Raw genomic sequence first — 18277 nt, 5'->3', positions numbered from 1 at the left:
CAGCACATTTGCCTACTTTTATTCAAATTGATTTACTCCACAGAAATAATATTTCTTCAAATTTTGTCTTAGCTTTGCCACTGCTGCCATTAAGTAGGAGAGAAGCAGCTTCATTTCTGCATATATTATATTTTGCTTTAGAAAATGCATAATTTTGTTCATGCTTCTGTTTTGCTATCATGGCTGGAGATCCCAAGTTTCTTTTTTTCTCTCCAAAAATACAGTAGCAAATTGCTTCAGGAATTGAGACAGGAAGGAGCTTGCTGTCTTGGCCTTCTTTGTGCTTCTCTGAGCTACGAGGCTGAGAAGATCTTTAAATGGATTTTTAGCAAATTCAGTTCATCCACAAAAGATGAAGTTAAACTTCTTTATTTGTGTGCAACCTACAAAGCACTAGAAACTGTAGGAGAAAAGAAAGCATTTTCATCTTTAATGCAGGTAAGATTACAAGTTAAAACATGATTATTAATGATTTTCTCAATGCAATGTTTGAATGAACTTTTTAAACTGGAATGAACAGTAAGTAATGCTATATTGACATAATAAGTAACTACCATTACAACTGGGAGGCAACTTTCTGAATGGGATTATTTGATTCTGGTTAAATTAGAGAAGAATGACAAGTCTTTGTGGGACCATGCATATTTTGATGCAACTCTCTAGTATTCATGGCAAATCCAAGAAAAATCTTTTTGAGACAAAAAGATAAATTTATGTGGAATGGTACACAAAACCCAACCTTTTGATTGTTTTGTGCCACCTCCTATTTACAATTTCTAACTGGAATTGTGGGTAGATCTGAGAAGGAGTGGGATGTGTGCAGATGAGATGATGCCCCTTGTACAAGTTTTAGGGTTTCTTATTTTGGGCGTAGAACAGCCATGGCCAGGTCTGTGCTCCAATTTAATTGTTACTTTACAGAGCCAGACAGCTTTGGCAGGAGAAAGAGGGCTTAAAAAACCCCAGTTGTTCTGTGGCTAAAGAGCTAAAGAAAAGTGTTCCTTGGCTCTGCCATATATCAAGCAAATTCCCCCTTGAAGTGATTATTTTCATCCAGTGTATGTGATGCCTTTTACATTTTGTTCCTGCAGAAGGAGTAGAGTTTTGTTGATTGAATCAAAGTAGTTTGTTACAATGTGTTCTCTGTCATGTTTTAATGTGAAATATGTGGTGGCTTTGCTTTACTTTTCAGCTTGTAATGACCAGCCTGCAGTCCATCCTAGAAAATGTTGATACACCAGAGTTACTGTGCAAGTGTGTCAAGTGCATCCTTTTGGTGTCTCGATGCTACCCACACATTTTCAGCACCAATTTTAGGGTAAGCTTTCTTTGTGCTTTGTGTTTTCTTTCTAACAATAGAAATGTTGGTGCATTAATTTGGGTAATGACTCTGTTTTCACAATTGTTTCCCAGGACACAGTGGACATACTGGTTGGGTGGCACATAGATCATACTCAGAAACCTTCTTTGACACAACAGGTCTCTGGTAAGTTTGGCCAGAGGAGCTCATGGAGGGTCTCACAGCCTGCTCTGGCTTGCAGATGTTGGGGGTTTACTTACACCAGTTTGGGTCTTGTGACATGGAAGTTGACATAAAACCAAATTGAGTTTCTGGCTACATAGCAAGATACTATGTTGCTAACTTTTTAGTAAATTTGCATTTTCCATTTTATGCTAATTCTGGAAAAATGGGATGCTTTATTCAGGGTACATTTAAACACCAATTGTTTTGTGCAATTTTGTAACAATCTTTAATAAATTTATAGGTCTTAATATATCCTCTGTGAAAGGATATGTTTTTTCCCATGTACTTTCAGAAAATCTTTGTCGTAAAGATACTGTACTGGCATTTAAAAAATGGGGAGAGTTTTTTCAATAGCTTTATCAGTTTTCTTGGAGTTATGCACAGCAAGTTTATTATGCTTCTTGTGTCATAATCCTAGATTCTGTCCTTGGTTTTTAACTGCTGTGGGGCTGAACTGAACCTTAAAATGATTTTTTCAAAAGGACAGAAGAGGGAGATACAATTTGTATTTCTTTTAAAAACATCTAGTGTTAGTATTTTCATGTAGATGACTGCTTAGCTCAGCAACTTTCCCTTCAGAAATACGCAACTAAAATTTAATGATTGTGTGTCACCCTATATTAATTGGCTTGGTATTTTTGTACAGGATGGCTGCAGAGCTTGGAGCCCTTTTGGGTGGCTGATCTAACTTTTTCTACCACACTTTTGGGTCAGTTTTTGGAAGATATGGAAGCTTATGCTGAGGTAAACAAGACTTTATGGTATATACCAGAGTGAACTGTTATGGTTTTCTTAATAAACCCACAGCTGTGGTTTTTATGGCTGTATTACTTTTGTAGGCTTTCCTGGGGAAAAGAGGACCATATTATGGAGTATAATTCAGTTATGTACAATGACCAACTGCACAAATGCTCATGAACTGTTTAATTAGTATCAAAACCAGCCTTCAGCCATTGTTGATTGAGAATATAGAGTTGTAGTAAAACTATAAACAATTGACCAAACAGGAATGCCTTTATTTTTCAAGAGCTGATGTGAAGACAGCTCATGATTTTTCCTTGATGCTTTATTTAATTGTCCAGCCTCAGAGTGTTTGAGAACTAGTAACTGTTGGGGAAGAGAGGAAATCTTAATGCTTCAAAAGACTAATGATAAATCTATCTTTTTAAAATAAAGCAGCAGATTACATTGTGCAGGAAATAGTGCAGGAGCTGATGGACAATGAGATTGTATTCATTTAATGTACTTCATTTTGACTTTGTAACCTTTGCTTAGTTAACAGGGCATAGAGTTTATCTGATGCTGTCATTAAAGGAAGAGCTTTGGGGTTGGGGGGAGTGCTGTCTTTTAAGGTGTATGTGCTTACATGAGTATGTACTTCCAGGTCAATTGTACTACATTGTGGACGTTAATATGCAGGTCCTGTTGGTAAAACTGTACTTGCAGCATAATTTGTTTCACTCAAAGCAGAATCAATAATTTGGTCAGTGTCCTCCTTTGTAGAGCAGGGCCTTTGCTGGGGCAGCTTTAGGATTCACAGGGCAGAGCAGTAAATCACTGCTTATCAAGCTGGCTGCTGCTCTGGTCAATGTGTGTATTCTTAGTCACGGAAAAGTTTTAAGATAACGTGTGCTAACATGGAGGAGGTGCTTCCAGCCAGTGTGTTTATCTCACAGTGGGGTAGAGCAAGGCTACAGCTCTACTAATGAGATCAGCACTTCTGGGAATGTTCCCAGGCACTGGTGCCAGCTGGCATGAGTAGTCTGTTAATGAACTCTTGGTCTTCAGATCAACATAGTTTGCATGTGTGATGGGAATGGCCAGTCAAACATCTCCACTCCAGTTTGGGAATGGGAATTTTTTGGAAGAGTGGTCGAAGTGTGCAGACAACTGTTGGTGACAGTGCAGCAATACAGATGATCATGTTCCAGAGACCAGGAACTTCATAAGCCTTAGTTTTAATTTACAGGATATAGTCTGAGTACTTTGTTTCAGTGGCTAAACTCACTGCTACTCTGTGACTTCTCCTTGTTGTTGTGTGCCTGTATTCCACCTTCATGTGTGTGTAGTTAAGAGATACTGGATAAATGCATCTGTAAGTGGATTGTACAGTTTAATGTCTGGAAAAATAGACGAAGTACTTTCAATCTCACATTTTGATGTTTTACCCATGTGTAAGTTAATGATGTGTGCTGATACACAAACCTTACGTGCTGCAGGACCTCAGCCACGTGGCTTCTGGGGAATCAGTGGATGAGGACATTCCTCCTCCCTCGGTGTCGCTGCCCAAGCTGGCCGCGCTGCTGCGGGTGTTCAGCACCGTGGTGAGGAGCATTGGGGAGCGCTTCAGCCCCATCAGAGGACCACCAATCACAGAAGCTTATGTAACTGATGTAAGAACTCCAATGCTTTGGCTTGCTTGGTTGCTCACATGTTTTGTCACCATACAACAATGCCACTCACTGAGTTGATTTAGGTTTTACAAATGTTACGTGAATATGCATATTCTCAGCTTTGAGTAAATCTATTTTTTCCTAGAAATATGCTACAATAATTTTATTAAAGTATAGCTTGTGATAGTGGCACATGGAAGTCATATCACAAACTAACTTTTTTAGATATTTTAACTTCATGTGGCTGGGTTTGCTTGTTATCTTTGAAACCATGTTACTGTTTATTCAGATGACTATGCCACTGTAGAAACTTGTATTCTAGTTATTCGATTGAGTTTGATTTTTATAAAATGTGATGGTTTTCCTTTCTGTTGAAATTTTATCTATTAAATCTGATAGCAAACTTTTCTAGCTCTATAGTATAGGATGGTGTAAACTCAGAATAAATATTATGTAATATGCTAAGTAGCTGATATAGTTCTGTAATGGGTGAGGAGATAAGATAAAAATACCTGCACTCAGTCTTGTGGTTGCTGGATGACCTGCACAGCTGGAATTTATTGAGAATAAGAATTGCAGAATTTTGTGAGAGACACAACTTCTTGGGTAAGTAAGTGTATGGATTTCCCAGTTGAAGACAAGACAGTTATGTAACCTCTGCATTAATCTGCAGGGGATTCTTGTGACAAAAACTGAAGAAAACTCATCTGTCTTTTGCAAGGGGAATTCTGGTGACGTTGGTTGGAACTGAGCAGAACTGTGGATGATGAACTTGGGTTTTGTAGGTCTCTAACTGAATTGGAAACCAAGCAGTTGAAAGTTTGTTTTTTCTCACACTTCTGAAGTGTAATGCCAAGATGACATTTTTCAGAATAGAATTGAGCAAGCTGCAGAGCAGGTGATGGGACAGGATATCAAATAGGTGTGAACACAATTAATAAGCATCTCTCTTTAATGGAGTTTAACTCAGTTGTGTTTCTAATTTTGCAGGTTCTGTACAGAGTAATGAGATGTGTGACTGCAGCAAACCAAGTGTTCTTTTCTGAAGCTGTGCTTACAGCTGCCAATGAGTGTGTTGGGGTTTTACTTGGCAGCCTGGATCCCAGTATGACCATACACTGTGACATGGTCATCACCTATGGATTAGATCAAATGGAAAATTGTCAGACTTGTGGCACTGACTACGTCATTTCGGTCCTGAATCTGTTAACACTGGTTTGTACATGTTTTTATTGTTGTAGAAAAACAGTGTTTTGATTAATCTTTAATAAAGAGTAAAAATTCAGGTAAAGTTAATTATTTTGGTTTTTATTCCCAGATTGTTGAACAAATAAATACAAAACTGCCATCATCATTTGTAGAGAAATTATTTATACCAGAGTCTAAACTACTTGTTCTTCGTTATCATAAGGAGAAAGAGGTAAGAGTTAGTAACTTCTACAGGTGTATTCCAACAGCCTTCATGCACTTCCTAGAATATATTAAGCAGTAAAACTTAAGCTGTAAAGCTCATCTTAAATACATTTCTTAGTCTAACTGAATATGTGAAACTTCTGAAAAGGCAGATATGGCTACTTCTTTGTTTTAGCATCTAGATTTGATAAGAAGTTGGTAAGTTTGCCATCATTCCAGGTAGAGAAGTTCTTAGTTCATCTGGCTTTGATACTCAGCATGTTAGGTGGATGATCTAGAAAATAATTAGTAGAGTCTGTAAGTAAGAGGTACAGAAAACTGAAGATAGGTATCTGTATCAGACTAAGCTATTCATAGATAAAGAAATGTGATTTTAAATCCTTTGTTGCTGATTAGTATATTTTATGATTTGTTTTAATCAGTTATTGCTGTAATTATGTTCTCAAGGTCGTTGCAGCAGCCCTTGCTGTATACCAAGCTGTATTGAGCCTGAAGAACATTCCTGTTCTGGAGACTGCTTACAGGTTGATTCTAGGAGAAATGACCTGTGCTTTAAATAGTCTTCTCCATAGTTTACATCTTCCTGAGGCCTGTTCTGAAATCCAGCATGACTCTTTCAAGAAGCTTATATCCAATGTGGATAATGCCAAGTTTGTTGTTATATTTGACCTGAGTGCTCTAAGTACTATTGGAAATGCTAAAAACTCATTAATTGGGGTGAGTAAAAACTCAACAGACAGTTCATGCAATAAGTGTAAAAAATACTTGATTACTTAAAATTAATGCATTACACCAGCAGGGTGCATATGTATAACTAAAATGATCATATTTGTCTCTGAACTTGCTAAGTTTTAGAAAAACTTCCAGTGTTTAAACTTAGGGAAGCAGTGGGTGGATTGTATCTCTAGTTGTTGTATAATGAAAAGCAGTTTCTGGGGAAGAGCATCTTATCGGGGTTATTAAGGATTTAATGCTAAGATCATCATAGTAATTGCTTTTGAAACTCAAGACAGATAAAAGCAGCTGTAGAGTGTCCTTTGATAGTATATTAGCCATATGAAAACACTTTCCAGACCTTTCCATATAAAAACATGAACTACTTTTAACAGCCTTCTAAAAAATGGGAAAGAAAATAGTTACAGTCAGAAAACAATAGAGTTAAAATATTTCCTGTGGGGAAGAAGGGAAAGACTTTATTTGTTGGTATGAAAATTACAGTTAAAAGTAGATCCTACTTTTTATGTTTCTGTGCTTGTGTTGCAATTGTTTTGTAGATGTGGGCCCTTTCACCAACTGTGTTTGCACTGCTGAGTAAAAACCTGATGATTGTTCATGGTGACATAGCAGTTCACTTCCCTGCTGTCCAGTATGCAGTGCTCTACACATTGTACTCACACTGCTCCAGGTATGAGGTTTGGTAATTCAGCAGTATTTTAAGGGCACTAGGATGGACTGATGAGAATAGAAGATATTGTTGGAGGGGTGAAATGAAATAGGCTATTACAATCAAGCTTTTACCCAAACTTCCTTAATTAGTTTTTACTTAGATTAATTTCATTAATTGTATCTCAACCAGGAAAGCATATCCTGGCTTAAAGTTGGCCTTTTATTCACAGGCAGATTAGAAATCTTGTTTGAATAGAGATAACTGAGGGAGAACTCTACTAAAAGCAAATTAGAAAAGATTATTTACTATTTTGCTTACTGAGAGATCTGGGGGGGGGGGTAATGAGATGTAAACAACAGATGTAAATACATTTTAGACTTTATTAGTACAAACTGCTGTTAAAGGGAATAATTTTAACTGTTACTCTTTACGTTCTTAGCTGTGGTGATTTTTCACTAAGCATTGGGTACCAGATGCAGTTGAGAGCAGGTTACTGGCCTGCATGGACTGATAGCAAATTGTAACTTTGTTCTTTTAGGCTAGGCATCAAAATATTTGGGTTTTGACAGAGTGTGGTTTGTGTGTGTATGTGTTCATTTAACTTTTCCTGCTGATTGTTGATGTTTACTCTCCTCCTGTAAACTTTAGGGAAGTATCTCTAATCTTGGGGTAGTTTCACAGTTTGTTTTTCCTTGCCTTTTCAGGCATGACCATTTCATATCCAGTAGCCTCAGTTCTTCCTCTCCCTCTCTGTTTGATGGAGCAGTTATAAGTACTGTAACTACAGCAACAAAAAAACATTTCTCAATCATACTGAACCTTTTGGGGCTACTGCTTAAGAAGGATAACCTTACTCAAGATACCAGGTAAGGAAAATATTCTTAGAAATTGAGAAATTTTTTTTTTGTTCAGTAGAATACATTCATTGAGAAACCAGGGTAATTTGAATTTGTAAAACTTGGGGTAAATTTAACCTGTCAAATGTTTGGGGTTTTTTATACACTGTTAGTGAAATTGTGGAAAAAAGTACCTGCTTGTTTTTATATATGAAAACTAGAGAAGTTTAAACCGTCCTAAGATCTATCCAGTAGAAGCAGAGCTATCAAAATTCACTGAAAGAAAGGGTTTGCTCAAAATGCTGTGAAAGCTGAGGACATCTTTAAAGTTAAGAAATAACTTGTTTAGAAAGCATGAGCTGTGGTGTGATACTGATGTACAACGTGAACTACTTTGAAAATACCTTTCTGTAACTGTGTAGAGTGACTAAACTCTTGGTTTTTGAAGGAAACTACTTACAACATGGGCTTTGGAAGTGGCTCTTCTGATGAAGAAGTCAGAAACATATACACCGTTATTTTCTCTCCCATCTTTTCATAAGTTTTGCAAAGGACTTTTAGCAAACAGTAAGATATTGCATATTTTTACTTAACTGTCTTTTTCATTTCAAAATTAAGTACTTAAATAGCCTTGTCCCACTGACAGTAGCAACTGTACTTGTTTCATTTACTTTAAGGATGCTTCAAGGTTGTATTGTGCAAGAACTTAGACTCTTTTTATGACTTTTTTTTAAAGTGAATCCCTGCCTGTTACTTAAACAATTAATTTTCTTAAAATAAATTTCAATCTTAAGAGATCTGACACATCACTGACATTTTTGGTAGATCGATTTCCCAGTCACAAATCATTTATCAAAAGCACTGGAACAGTTCTGTGATGTATTCAATTCCAAAATCTGTAAATAATATGGGAACAAATGCAAAGCAGTGCAGAAGTTACCTAATTCCAGCAAGAATAACTTTTTTTCTTCTTTCAACTCCTTACTTCAGCACTTCTGGAAGATGTGAACATTTGTCTTCAAGCATGCAGTAGCCTCCATGCTCTGTCTTCCTCCCTTCCAGATGACCTTTTACAGAGGTACTTGCACAGAGTTCTGTATGTTATTAGAATTATGCTGAGGATGGGGATATTAACTTTTCTTTCCTTTTTGGTGTTGCAGGTGTGTTGATGTGTGTCGTGTTCAACTTGTGCATAGTGGTGCCCGTGTGAGACAAGCTTTTGGAAAACTGCTGAAGTCAATTCGCTTGGATGTTGTGTTGAGGTGAGTTGCTCAGACCAACTTCAGTGTAAATAATGGTTTAAGTTTCTTCAGAGACACTTAACCTGAAAAGTAATGCCAGTGGACTGTCATCATGCTGTTTAGTTCAAAATCAGCATGAGCTTACAGTGGTAGTTCTGGGTTGATGGTTTGGCTTGATGATCTTAAAGGTCTCATCCAACCCTCTATGATTCTAAGTGTCTTGCTATCTCTCCTATGCTTTTACTGGTCTAAGAACAGTATGTGATACACAAAGTAATTAATACATTTGATTAGCTGTGCATCACTTCTTGAGGGAAATGATGATTATCTGTAAAGTCCCTGTTATCCAGAGCTTCAGCACTATGTCCTATAATTTGCCTTGAAGACCTGAACTCTGAAAGCACCTGGTATTAATAGCAAAGCATGTAATTACTTCTAGTCATTACATATATAGTGTGTGTGTAACTCTCTTAAACAATTTTTTTTGGTTTATTCAAGTACATTGCAGCATGGGTTGTTTTCCCTCTCTTCCTGCAGTAACCGTACCCACACGGAAATACAAGAAATTTCTTTGGCTATAAGAAGTCACATGAGCAAAGCTCCAAGTAACACATTCCACCCACAGGATTTCTCTGATGTCATCAGTTTTATTTTGTATGGAAACCTCCACCGAACTGGGTAAGAACTCCTTGTGGAACTGAAATCTATGAATGTTGAATTTATAGGAAACAAGTCCAAGTTACAGTTAGTTTAAAATTTGTAATTATCATTACAAACTTTACTTTCAAACTTTTTTTATATTTTTAAGTATTTATAAACGTCTTACATACACACCTTTTGGCATATTTCCCTATATACATTGCTGCTTGGAAGTTAATTTTGTGAGAGATCTGTTTGTGAACAATAGGGAAATGAAGTGTGTATGGTATAAACTTGTCAATGCACTGATGTTTTTTTCCAGGAAGGATAACTGGTTAGAAAGGTTATTCTATAGCTGTCAAAGACTAGATAAGAGAGATCAGCCAACCATCCCTCGGAACCTGTTGAAGACTGATGCTGTGCTGTGGCAATGGGCTGTCTGGGAAGCAGCTCAGTTCACTGTTCTCTCAAAGCTACGAACTCCTCTGGGGAGAGCCCAAGATACATTTCAAACAATTGAAGGTAAAGTAAAAAATACACTTTATTTTGATGGGGTTTCTTTGGTAAGGTTGTGAGGCAAAGGTGTTCGTGTCTAAGGCAAGAGGCACAATGGCTTTATTTTTCAGTGCTTATAGATTTTAAAGATGTTGCATAATTACTGTTAACTTGTGGTAGATTTTGAGAGATAGCATTGCACATTTAAATACAATACCATTTGGTAACTATTTTTCCCCATGTTTTGGTAAAACATGTAGGTATTATTAGGAGCCTTGCAGCCCACACATTAAACCCTGATCAAGATGTCAGCCAGTGGACTACTGCAGACAATGATGAAGGACACAGCAGCAACCAGCTCAGGCTTGTTCTCCTTCTGCAGTATTTGGAGAACTTGGAGAAGTTGATGTACAATGCATATGAAGGATGTGCCAATGCCCTTACCTCTCCACCCAAGGTTTGTCTGTCTTGCAGCGCTGATGTTGCTTGGAACAGTCTGAACAGTATGAACAGTGTCTTCAGGATTGTTCAGTTCTTAGCCATGGAATTCCAGAAGAACTTCTCAAAGTTTGAGGCTCTTAAAAAACTCCGGCTTTAACTTTGGCATATTCCTACAGAACCTGCTAAACCAGGCTTTGTTTCTGGAGTACCAGCTTGCATAGTGATACAAATCCAGTAAGACTGTAGTACCTCTGATTTGTAGCAGTCACTTATTTGTAGATTGTCAGCAGCCCTGTTATAAAGCAACACAGTTATTTAAAGCTTTAATTGCTTTTTGGGGAGTGTAGTAATTATTTATAAGCAACATACCCCTTGTGTATTTCTAAGTGCAAAGCATTCTTCACTGTTGAAATAAGCTGTTCAATTACCAGACTTTGATGTGACAGTAATACATGATTTATAGTCAGTTCATAATAAGACTTCTGGCCAGCCAGTGTGCCTGGCCAGTTGCATGCTACATGTGATTTCAGACCACTTACATTAATAAAAATAAAGATTAATTGAAAACTGGAGAAAATAAACCTTCCTGCCTTTGATATCAATCTTAAGTACTAAACTGTTTTGGTTTGTGCAGAAGAATGTTGTTGTGAAACTTCTTTCCTGTCTCTGAAGGTTATCAGGACGTTCTTTTACACCAATCGCCAGACGTGCCAGGATTGGCTGACACGGATTAGACTTTCCATCATGAGAGTTGGATTGTTGGCTGGCCAGCCTGCTGTCACAGTCAGGCATGGATTTGATTTACTCACAGAAATGAAAACTAATAATAGTATCTCTCAGGTACTCTCTTTTCAAACTCTGTGGACTACTGCAGAAATGTTCACCATGATATTCTAAAAGAACTTAGCTAAGGCAACCAGTAGTTACTAAACCAAGTGGTATGTAAAAGAATGAGTTATTTCATGCCACATTTTTAATTTGTATGTTTTTATTTTGGTTGTGATGCTGTGGATTGGAGGTTAGGATGTACTGAACACATGTGGTCAATACAGAAATGAATGCTGTAGCTAATTCACGGTTTTAATTGAGCAATTTCTAATTTAGTGGAAACCTTGTGAAACTGGTGCTGCATTAGTGTGAGGCCATCCCAAGCTTGTGGTAGTGTGATGTCTTTGCTTACCTGGGGGTGTGAGAAGTAGGGTTGTGTCATGGGGGTATCCTTCCTCCAGCTAGCAGCTATGTTCAGGGGTGGGATGGGGAGATAAAGTTGCTAAAGCCTTCTTGAAAGGGTTGAATAGTTTCTTCAGTACATGACTTGATTTGCTTAAATGTTTTACCAAAGGTGGTTTGATAGATATTCGTTACTTTGTGTTTGCTTACGAAAAGTGAACTAACCACTGGTGTTCAGGCTGGGGGTTCACAGCACAAACTCTTCCTTTGGCTCCCCTGCTCTTCCAAAAGCAGTGCAGTGGATGGATATCAGGAGCACTTGCAGATGTCTGTAGTGAAATACTGCTTCACCACTTCTGAGTACTCAGCCACAGACATGTGGCTCTTGCATTAGATGAGTTTTGCTAATGCTTTTGGTTTGCATTTAGGGAAATGAATTGGAAGTGACAATTATGATGCTGGTAGAAGCATTATGTGAGCTTCACTGTCCTGAAGCCATTCACGGTATTGCTGTCTGGTCTTCTGCTGTAGTTGGGAAGAGCCTCTCCTGGATCAATTCTGTAGCTCAGCAAGCAGAAGGACGGTAAGTGTTCACAAATTATTGGATGTTACAAACTTGGATGTTGTTTCCTTCTAGGGAAGGTTCTGCTTCTGAGTCTTTTAAACTGTGGCATGGGTGAAGGCTGCTGATGAATTTTCATGTCCATTATACTCAGTGAATCTCTTCAGAGATGTGATATGTATTTAATCAGTATCCAGCTCTACTCATTCAGATTAAAATTGTGACAGTCAAATATAAAACTCATTTGTTTCCATCTGTCTCTACTTATTTGAAGTTTACATTAAAACTTTTATGGACAAGCTTTTATCAAATGCTATAACCTGGAAATTCATCCAGCATCCTCGTATCCTATCTTAATTCTTTTCTTTTGCTGAAGGTGATATGAGCTTTTTGAGTGTTGGAGTAAAATAATCCTCAAAATCTAGTTTATTTACAAAAAAACCCAAAAACCCAGCCTGGTTCTTTAAGATGCTGACTGCAATATTGAACTGTTTTAGGTTTGAAAAAGCAACTGCAGAATACCAGGAGCACCTCTGCTCCATGACTGGAGTGGATTGCTGTATAACAGGCTTTGACAAGACTGTTCTGAAGTTGGCCAATTCAAACAGTGTGAACAATGCCAGCCCAAAGCATTCCTTGAATGGTCAGTGTTTGTTTTCTTTTTAAGAGAAATACAACTGTGTAAATGTGTACATAAAACAAGAACATTCAGTGATACAGCCATGGTGATGTCTGACTCTGAAATCTGAAAACCTGTTTCTGTCTGCAGTTAAACTGAACCACTTAATGCCCTTGAAACCAATATTATGTGTAGATAGGAGGGTTTGCAGTACTGAGGTCTAGCTGAATGAAACTAAAGGTAATAGGTAAAATTTTGTAACTTATTAATTTGAATCTAGTCTATGTTAGATCATCATAACTTAAACCTTAGTTTGACATAATTGTAAGTGCACTAGTTATTCAGAGGTTTTTAACTACTAAGACTTAGTTGCATTATTCTGTTTCATCTTTGAAAATGAACTTCCTTTGTTCTTAATTTAGTTGTTCAATTTTTGTTTTGATGCTCCTTTACAGACATAAACTATTTTTTTTCAAAACCTTTTTTGAAAAGGTTCTTTTTTTCCTTAGAAAAAGTGTTAGTGGAAGAATACTGTTAAAGTTGTGTAACTGTTTGATTTTTTTTTTTAATTAAGAGTTTTTCTTGATAAAAGACATAGAACTGCTGTTTGAAAATATATATTTAAGGGTGTGTTTATGTAAAATTGTTTTATTTCGTAGGAGAAACTAGAAAAACTGTTCTGACTAAGCCAAGTGACTCTTCACCTGAAGTGATAAACTACCTGGGTAACAAAGCATGTGAATGTTACATTTCCATTGCTGACTGGTCTGCTGTTCAGGAGTGGCAAAACATGGTCCATGAACTGAAGAAAAGCAATAGTAATACCTCAATCAACCTGAAAGCAGATTTTAACTACATAAAGTAAGGGTATAATTCGTTTTTTCAACCTTAGAGTAGAGTATAGTACCTTGGAGCTCATTGTTTTACAACTGAAATATTAAAAGGTTAATGGATTTTAAAAATTGGATGTCAGTTTGGAAGTAGAGGCATAGAAAGGAGAGAGGTGTGTTCTTGGGAGGGTGAAAACTTGGCCATGGCATTTACAGATGGGTGAAGAGATAAATAACATCAATCTAAATAGCTACTGTAGCTTTCTGGCTGCTGAGGCTGCTTAGTATTCAAGAAAAAAAATGTTTCACTGAAGAAAAAAGATACCAAATTTATTCTGCTTTCATCAGCAGAAGATGAATCCTTTTGCAAAACTGAAATAAAATGTATCTCAGTGGTTCTTAAAAATATCTTTAATATACTAATTTAATGGAAAAAGTATAGGAAAGAAGTGGTCTTGGCCACTGAGGTTTTTAGTTTTGTTTCTTTTTAAAATGAAATTTAGAATTGTAGCTTGTGTATTTATTTCCTGACCTTTGATATTTTTCTAGTTCATGAAAAAATACTTGTGACATTGGGTAGACCTTCAGAGTTTAAGGATAGTTTCTTTTTATTTGACAACTTAATTGTGTTCCATTCCTGCATGATTGTGGTAAACATAGGAAAATCCTTTTGGCCGAAATTTCTTGACTTGAAAATTAAAGCACAGAAGGAAGCAGTGAAATAAAATCCTGCAGGTCTAAAGAGGTGACTGCTTCTGTCAGAGAAAGGGGCTCTTTTTTCCCTTTGGTACTGGATTCATTCATTTGGTACAGAACTAGTGCCTTTTATTGAACTATGTGATAATTGAGATTTATGTTTGGAATTAATCATTAGTGCTCTGTAGTATTTGGAGTTACTCTTGAGTCTTTTCTTTTTGCTGCGTATTATACTTGGCAACTGAAGTGAAGTAAGAAATATGAAAATTAAACTATAAATGTTGAATTGCAGATCTTTGAGCAGCTTTGAGTCTGGACAACTTACTGAATGCACTGAACAACTAGAATTATTACCAGGAGAAAATATCAACCTGCTTGCAGGGGGATCCAAAGAAAAAATAGGTATAAATGCATAGATTAACATTTATTTCAAATGCAAAAATAAGTATTTCTTTGTGTGTCTGTCTGTATAAATGACAGACTGAAACTTCTGAACGCAATTTGCTGTGTTCAGTGGACTGACCATAACCCTTATGAATCAAGCTTCAAAGTGATTGACAGTGGTCATCCTAAATGTTGATGCAAATGTGTTTTCTGGAGTTAATGTGACTGTTTGTAAGTAATCTGTGATGAATATTCATAATAGAATATTAGACATATAAAATATATATGTTTTTAAAAGAGGGGGTTTTTTCCCTAACTTCCTTACTGTGAGAAATGCATTATCAGATGGTGAAACATGATAAAATTTGGCAGTTTCAGTTGGTTTCAATTGTTTAATCTCCATGTAGACATGAAGAAGCTCCTTCCTAATATGCTAAGTCCTGATCCAAGAGAACTTCAAAAGGCAGTTGAAGTACAGCTTTTGAGAAGTTCAGTATGTCTGGCAACAGCTGTAAACCACATAGAACAAGAGCAAAAGTGGCAGTCAATATCTGAGTAAGTTGAAATGTGCTATGAATTAATGTGAAAACTGTGAAAACCTGTTCTAGTTTGTTAAACGTAACTTTGTGTAAAGCTTCAGCATCCATGGCAGTTCTAGCTGTTGTGAGTTAGAAGCTTACTGAGGAAAAATAAGATTGTTTAACATGGAATTCATATAGTTTATAAAGTACTTGAGTTGATAAAGTACTTCTGTGTCAGCTTAATAATAAAGTATTGTAATGTAACTTGTATGATACTGCAACACTTTCTCACCATCCTTTTAAAGGTACTGATTTTGTTTTTTCTTCAGTAATTTTGATGTCACTATTAACTCTTACAGTCTAGCTAAGAAAAATGACTGTCCTGATGCTTTAATTTCAGAAATCTTGTAAAGTACCTGAAGCAAACCTCCCGCATTGCTATTGGGCCTCTGAGGCTTTCCACGCTCACAGTGTCTCAGTCTTTACCAGTGCTGAGCACTCTTCAGTTGTACTGTTCTTCTGCTTTGGAAAACACTGTATGCAACAGGCTGACATCAGAGGTAAATCTGTGTGTTTAAAACCTGAATTGGGATAATGTCTTTTGCCATGTTATATTGTGGAGTGTTGAATGTAAAACATGCATTAATTGTTTTCACTATTAATCGTACTGTAAAAAGACCTCATTTAGTTTTCTAATGTGCCTTGGCCCAAGTTTTTATACGGTTACATTTCAATTGGACTTCTCTCTATAGTTATAAATACACCTCTCTTTCAATTACACTTAGAGTATTTTTGAGCTGTTATTGATAGTTGCCTTTTAGAGTGTTGGTATTTCTTCTGTGAATACATTGTAGCATACACTTAATTTACTTTCAAACCAACTTAAAAATCTTCTAATAAAAAATCACTTCAGCAATTAAAAGCTGAATGTCAGACTTCAACCACTATGAATGTTCTAGATGGAATTTCTAATCACTGTTCAGAAGACAACAGTTCTTAGTGTTGTCCTCTCGAAATCAAACATAAAATGTATTTCTCTTAGTTACAGTGTAGTTAATAGTATAAATAAGAATGTTTGCTCTAAAAATGGTCTTTGGTTTTAATTAATGAAAATGCATTGTAGCAAAGTTGTCTCTCAAGACAGCTGTGCAACTTCTGTGCCTCTTGCAGGACTGCCTTATACCTCTCTTCAATGAAGCGTTGAGGTCATGCAAGCAGCACGATGTAAGGCCATGGATGCATGCCCTGAGGTACACGGTGTACCAGAATCAACTGATGGAAAAGCTTAAAGGTGTGTAACTCTCATTATGGTGTTGGGAAAAGCCAATGCAGAATTTGAACTTAAGTTGTCTGTGAAAGCAGCAGCTGTGTCTTTTTCTAGTATTTTAGATTAAGTATTTCTTAAAAGCGAAGTTTTTTTCCTTCAGGTGTCTTGTTTTACTAGTCATTGTCTTGATTAGTGCTGTGATGTAGACAGTGTCAAAAAGGAAAACAACATTCTGAAGCATTTAATAGTTGTATACTTCTCTCCTAATAACCCATTAACTGCTCATCACTTCATACTTTAACTGCTTTCACTTTTGAACATTTCAACATTATGAATAACAGGTCTTCACAAACAGTCATGAAAGCCATTTATATGTGCAGTATGATAAGAAGTAATGGGAGAAAAAAAGTTCTGTCAGGGGACAAGTAGGCTTATTAGCTAAGAATGGTTATAGTAGAAAAAAATCATATGCCCAGCAGATAATCTTTTTTGTTTCAGATGTGATATATAAATATTCTAGGCAGAAATGAAGTAATCTAAATTTCTGAAGCAATTTTTACTGATGGCCATGTACACAATATATTGGGCAGACATTCTCTGTGTGTCAGACAGTGGTTTGATACTCTTGTTTACAATGTCTTGCTCCCTTCTTTAGAACCAACAGTCCCAATTAAAAGCCATCTAATGGAACTGGGCTTAACAGCAGCGAAGTTTGCACGGAAGCGCGGAAACATCGCCCTGGCCACGCGGCTGCTGGCCCAGTGCAGCGAGGTGCAGCTGGGGAAAACCACCACTGCACAGGACTTAGTCCAGCACTTCAAAAAATTGTCTGCACCGGGTCAGATAGATGAAAAATGGGGTCCTGAACTTGATATTGAGAAAACAAAGTTGTTATACACAGCAGGTGAGTGTTATGTTGTAGTGACTTCAGCTTTTTTTTCCTTATAACCAGGCTAGTTCCCCTCACCTTGAAGTCACAATAAGGCAGTTTCATTAGGAACTGATTTCATCCCATTAGCCATTGTCTGTCTGAAAGTGTTTTCACAAGTTTTTTCATGCTTGTCATTCTTCAGAAGAGAATTTTCTGTGTAAAAATACATTGCTACAAGTTGTATCTGAGTATGCTGACTTTCTGAACTGTTTTAAACAATAGCAGTGTACTGAAGATCTGCTTTCTGTGATATGCAGGTCAGTCAACACATGCCATGGAAATGCTGAGTTCTTGTGCCATATCTTTCTGCAAATCTGCCAAAGCTGAATATGCAGTTGCTAAATCTATTCTCACACTGGCTAAATGGATTCAAGCAGAATGGAAAGAGATCTCAGGACAGTTGAAACAAGTATATAGAGCTCAACAGCAACAGAATCACACTGGCCTGTCTACCTTGTCTAAAAACATATATAATTTGATTGAGCTGCCAGCTGTTAATACACTGGAAGATGAATATCCTAGGATTGAAAGTGAATCTACAGGTATGTTTGTTCTCATTGTTCTTTTTTAAAATTAGTTACTGATAGTAACTAGTTAGTAACTAATTAGTTAGTGAGGGATAACATCAGTTATATTGATAAAGACTAAGTCCTCCATCACTCAAGTGTTTGTTGTCTTAATACATGTGTCAAGAGTGTGCATTTTGTGCAAGAGGTAACTATACACAGTTAAAAAACCCAAACACTTAAATATTGATATTTCATATTTGTCACATTTTTCCCCTTCAAGTAATGGTGGCCTGAGGAAGAAACTGGGATATGTTTATTTTGCATTGAAGATATCAGTTATTGTCCTCTGTGTGTTTGCTTTCAGCTTGTGTATTTGCTAAAGTTTGAATTAGATCTTTCAGGCTTAAGCATGGACAGG

At 36.8% G+C, this 18277-nt stretch overlaps 1 protein-coding gene across 2 annotated transcripts in view; it reads left to right on the top strand.

The window, feature by feature from the left end:
• SMG1 (SMG1 nonsense mediated mRNA decay associated PI3K related kinase) overlaps positions 1-18277 on the top strand; it is a 60364-nt gene that overhangs the window by 17794 nt on the left and 24293 nt on the right. For both annotated transcript variants that reach the window (XM_050980328.1, XM_050980327.1), the window contains 26 exons: positions 225-438; positions 1193-1318; positions 1414-1486; positions 2172-2269; positions 3745-3918; positions 4909-5133; positions 5237-5338; positions 5779-6048; positions 6606-6736; positions 7423-7584; positions 8003-8121; positions 8545-8632; positions 8715-8816; positions 9333-9473; positions 9757-9956; positions 10190-10386; positions 11043-11210; positions 11969-12123; positions 12600-12745; positions 13381-13582; positions 14540-14649; positions 15039-15186; positions 15553-15712; positions 16323-16443; positions 17075-17323; positions 17608-17892. In XM_050980328.1, the coding sequence (XP_050836285.1) occupies positions 225-438; positions 1193-1318; positions 1414-1486; positions 2172-2269; positions 3745-3918; positions 4909-5133; positions 5237-5338; positions 5779-6048; positions 6606-6736; positions 7423-7584; positions 8003-8121; positions 8545-8632; positions 8715-8816; positions 9333-9473; positions 9757-9956; positions 10190-10386; positions 11043-11210; positions 11969-12123; positions 12600-12745; positions 13381-13582; positions 14540-14649; positions 15039-15186; positions 15553-15712; positions 16323-16443; positions 17075-17323; positions 17608-17892 (4166 nt within the window). The remainder of the gene's footprint in view (positions 1-224; positions 439-1192; positions 1319-1413; positions 1487-2171; positions 2270-3744; positions 3919-4908; positions 5134-5236; positions 5339-5778; positions 6049-6605; positions 6737-7422; positions 7585-8002; positions 8122-8544; positions 8633-8714; positions 8817-9332; positions 9474-9756; positions 9957-10189; positions 10387-11042; positions 11211-11968; positions 12124-12599; positions 12746-13380; positions 13583-14539; positions 14650-15038; positions 15187-15552; positions 15713-16322; positions 16444-17074; positions 17324-17607; positions 17893-18277) is intronic.

Source organism: Serinus canaria, chromosome 14 (genome assembly GCF_022539315.1).
Source record: "Serinus canaria isolate serCan28SL12 chromosome 14, serCan2020, whole genome shotgun sequence".
Taxonomy (NCBI): domain Eukaryota; kingdom Metazoa; phylum Chordata; class Aves; order Passeriformes; family Fringillidae; genus Serinus; species Serinus canaria.
Note: the sequence above shows the minus strand (reverse complement) of the source record. Positions and strands in the feature narration are given on the sequence as shown.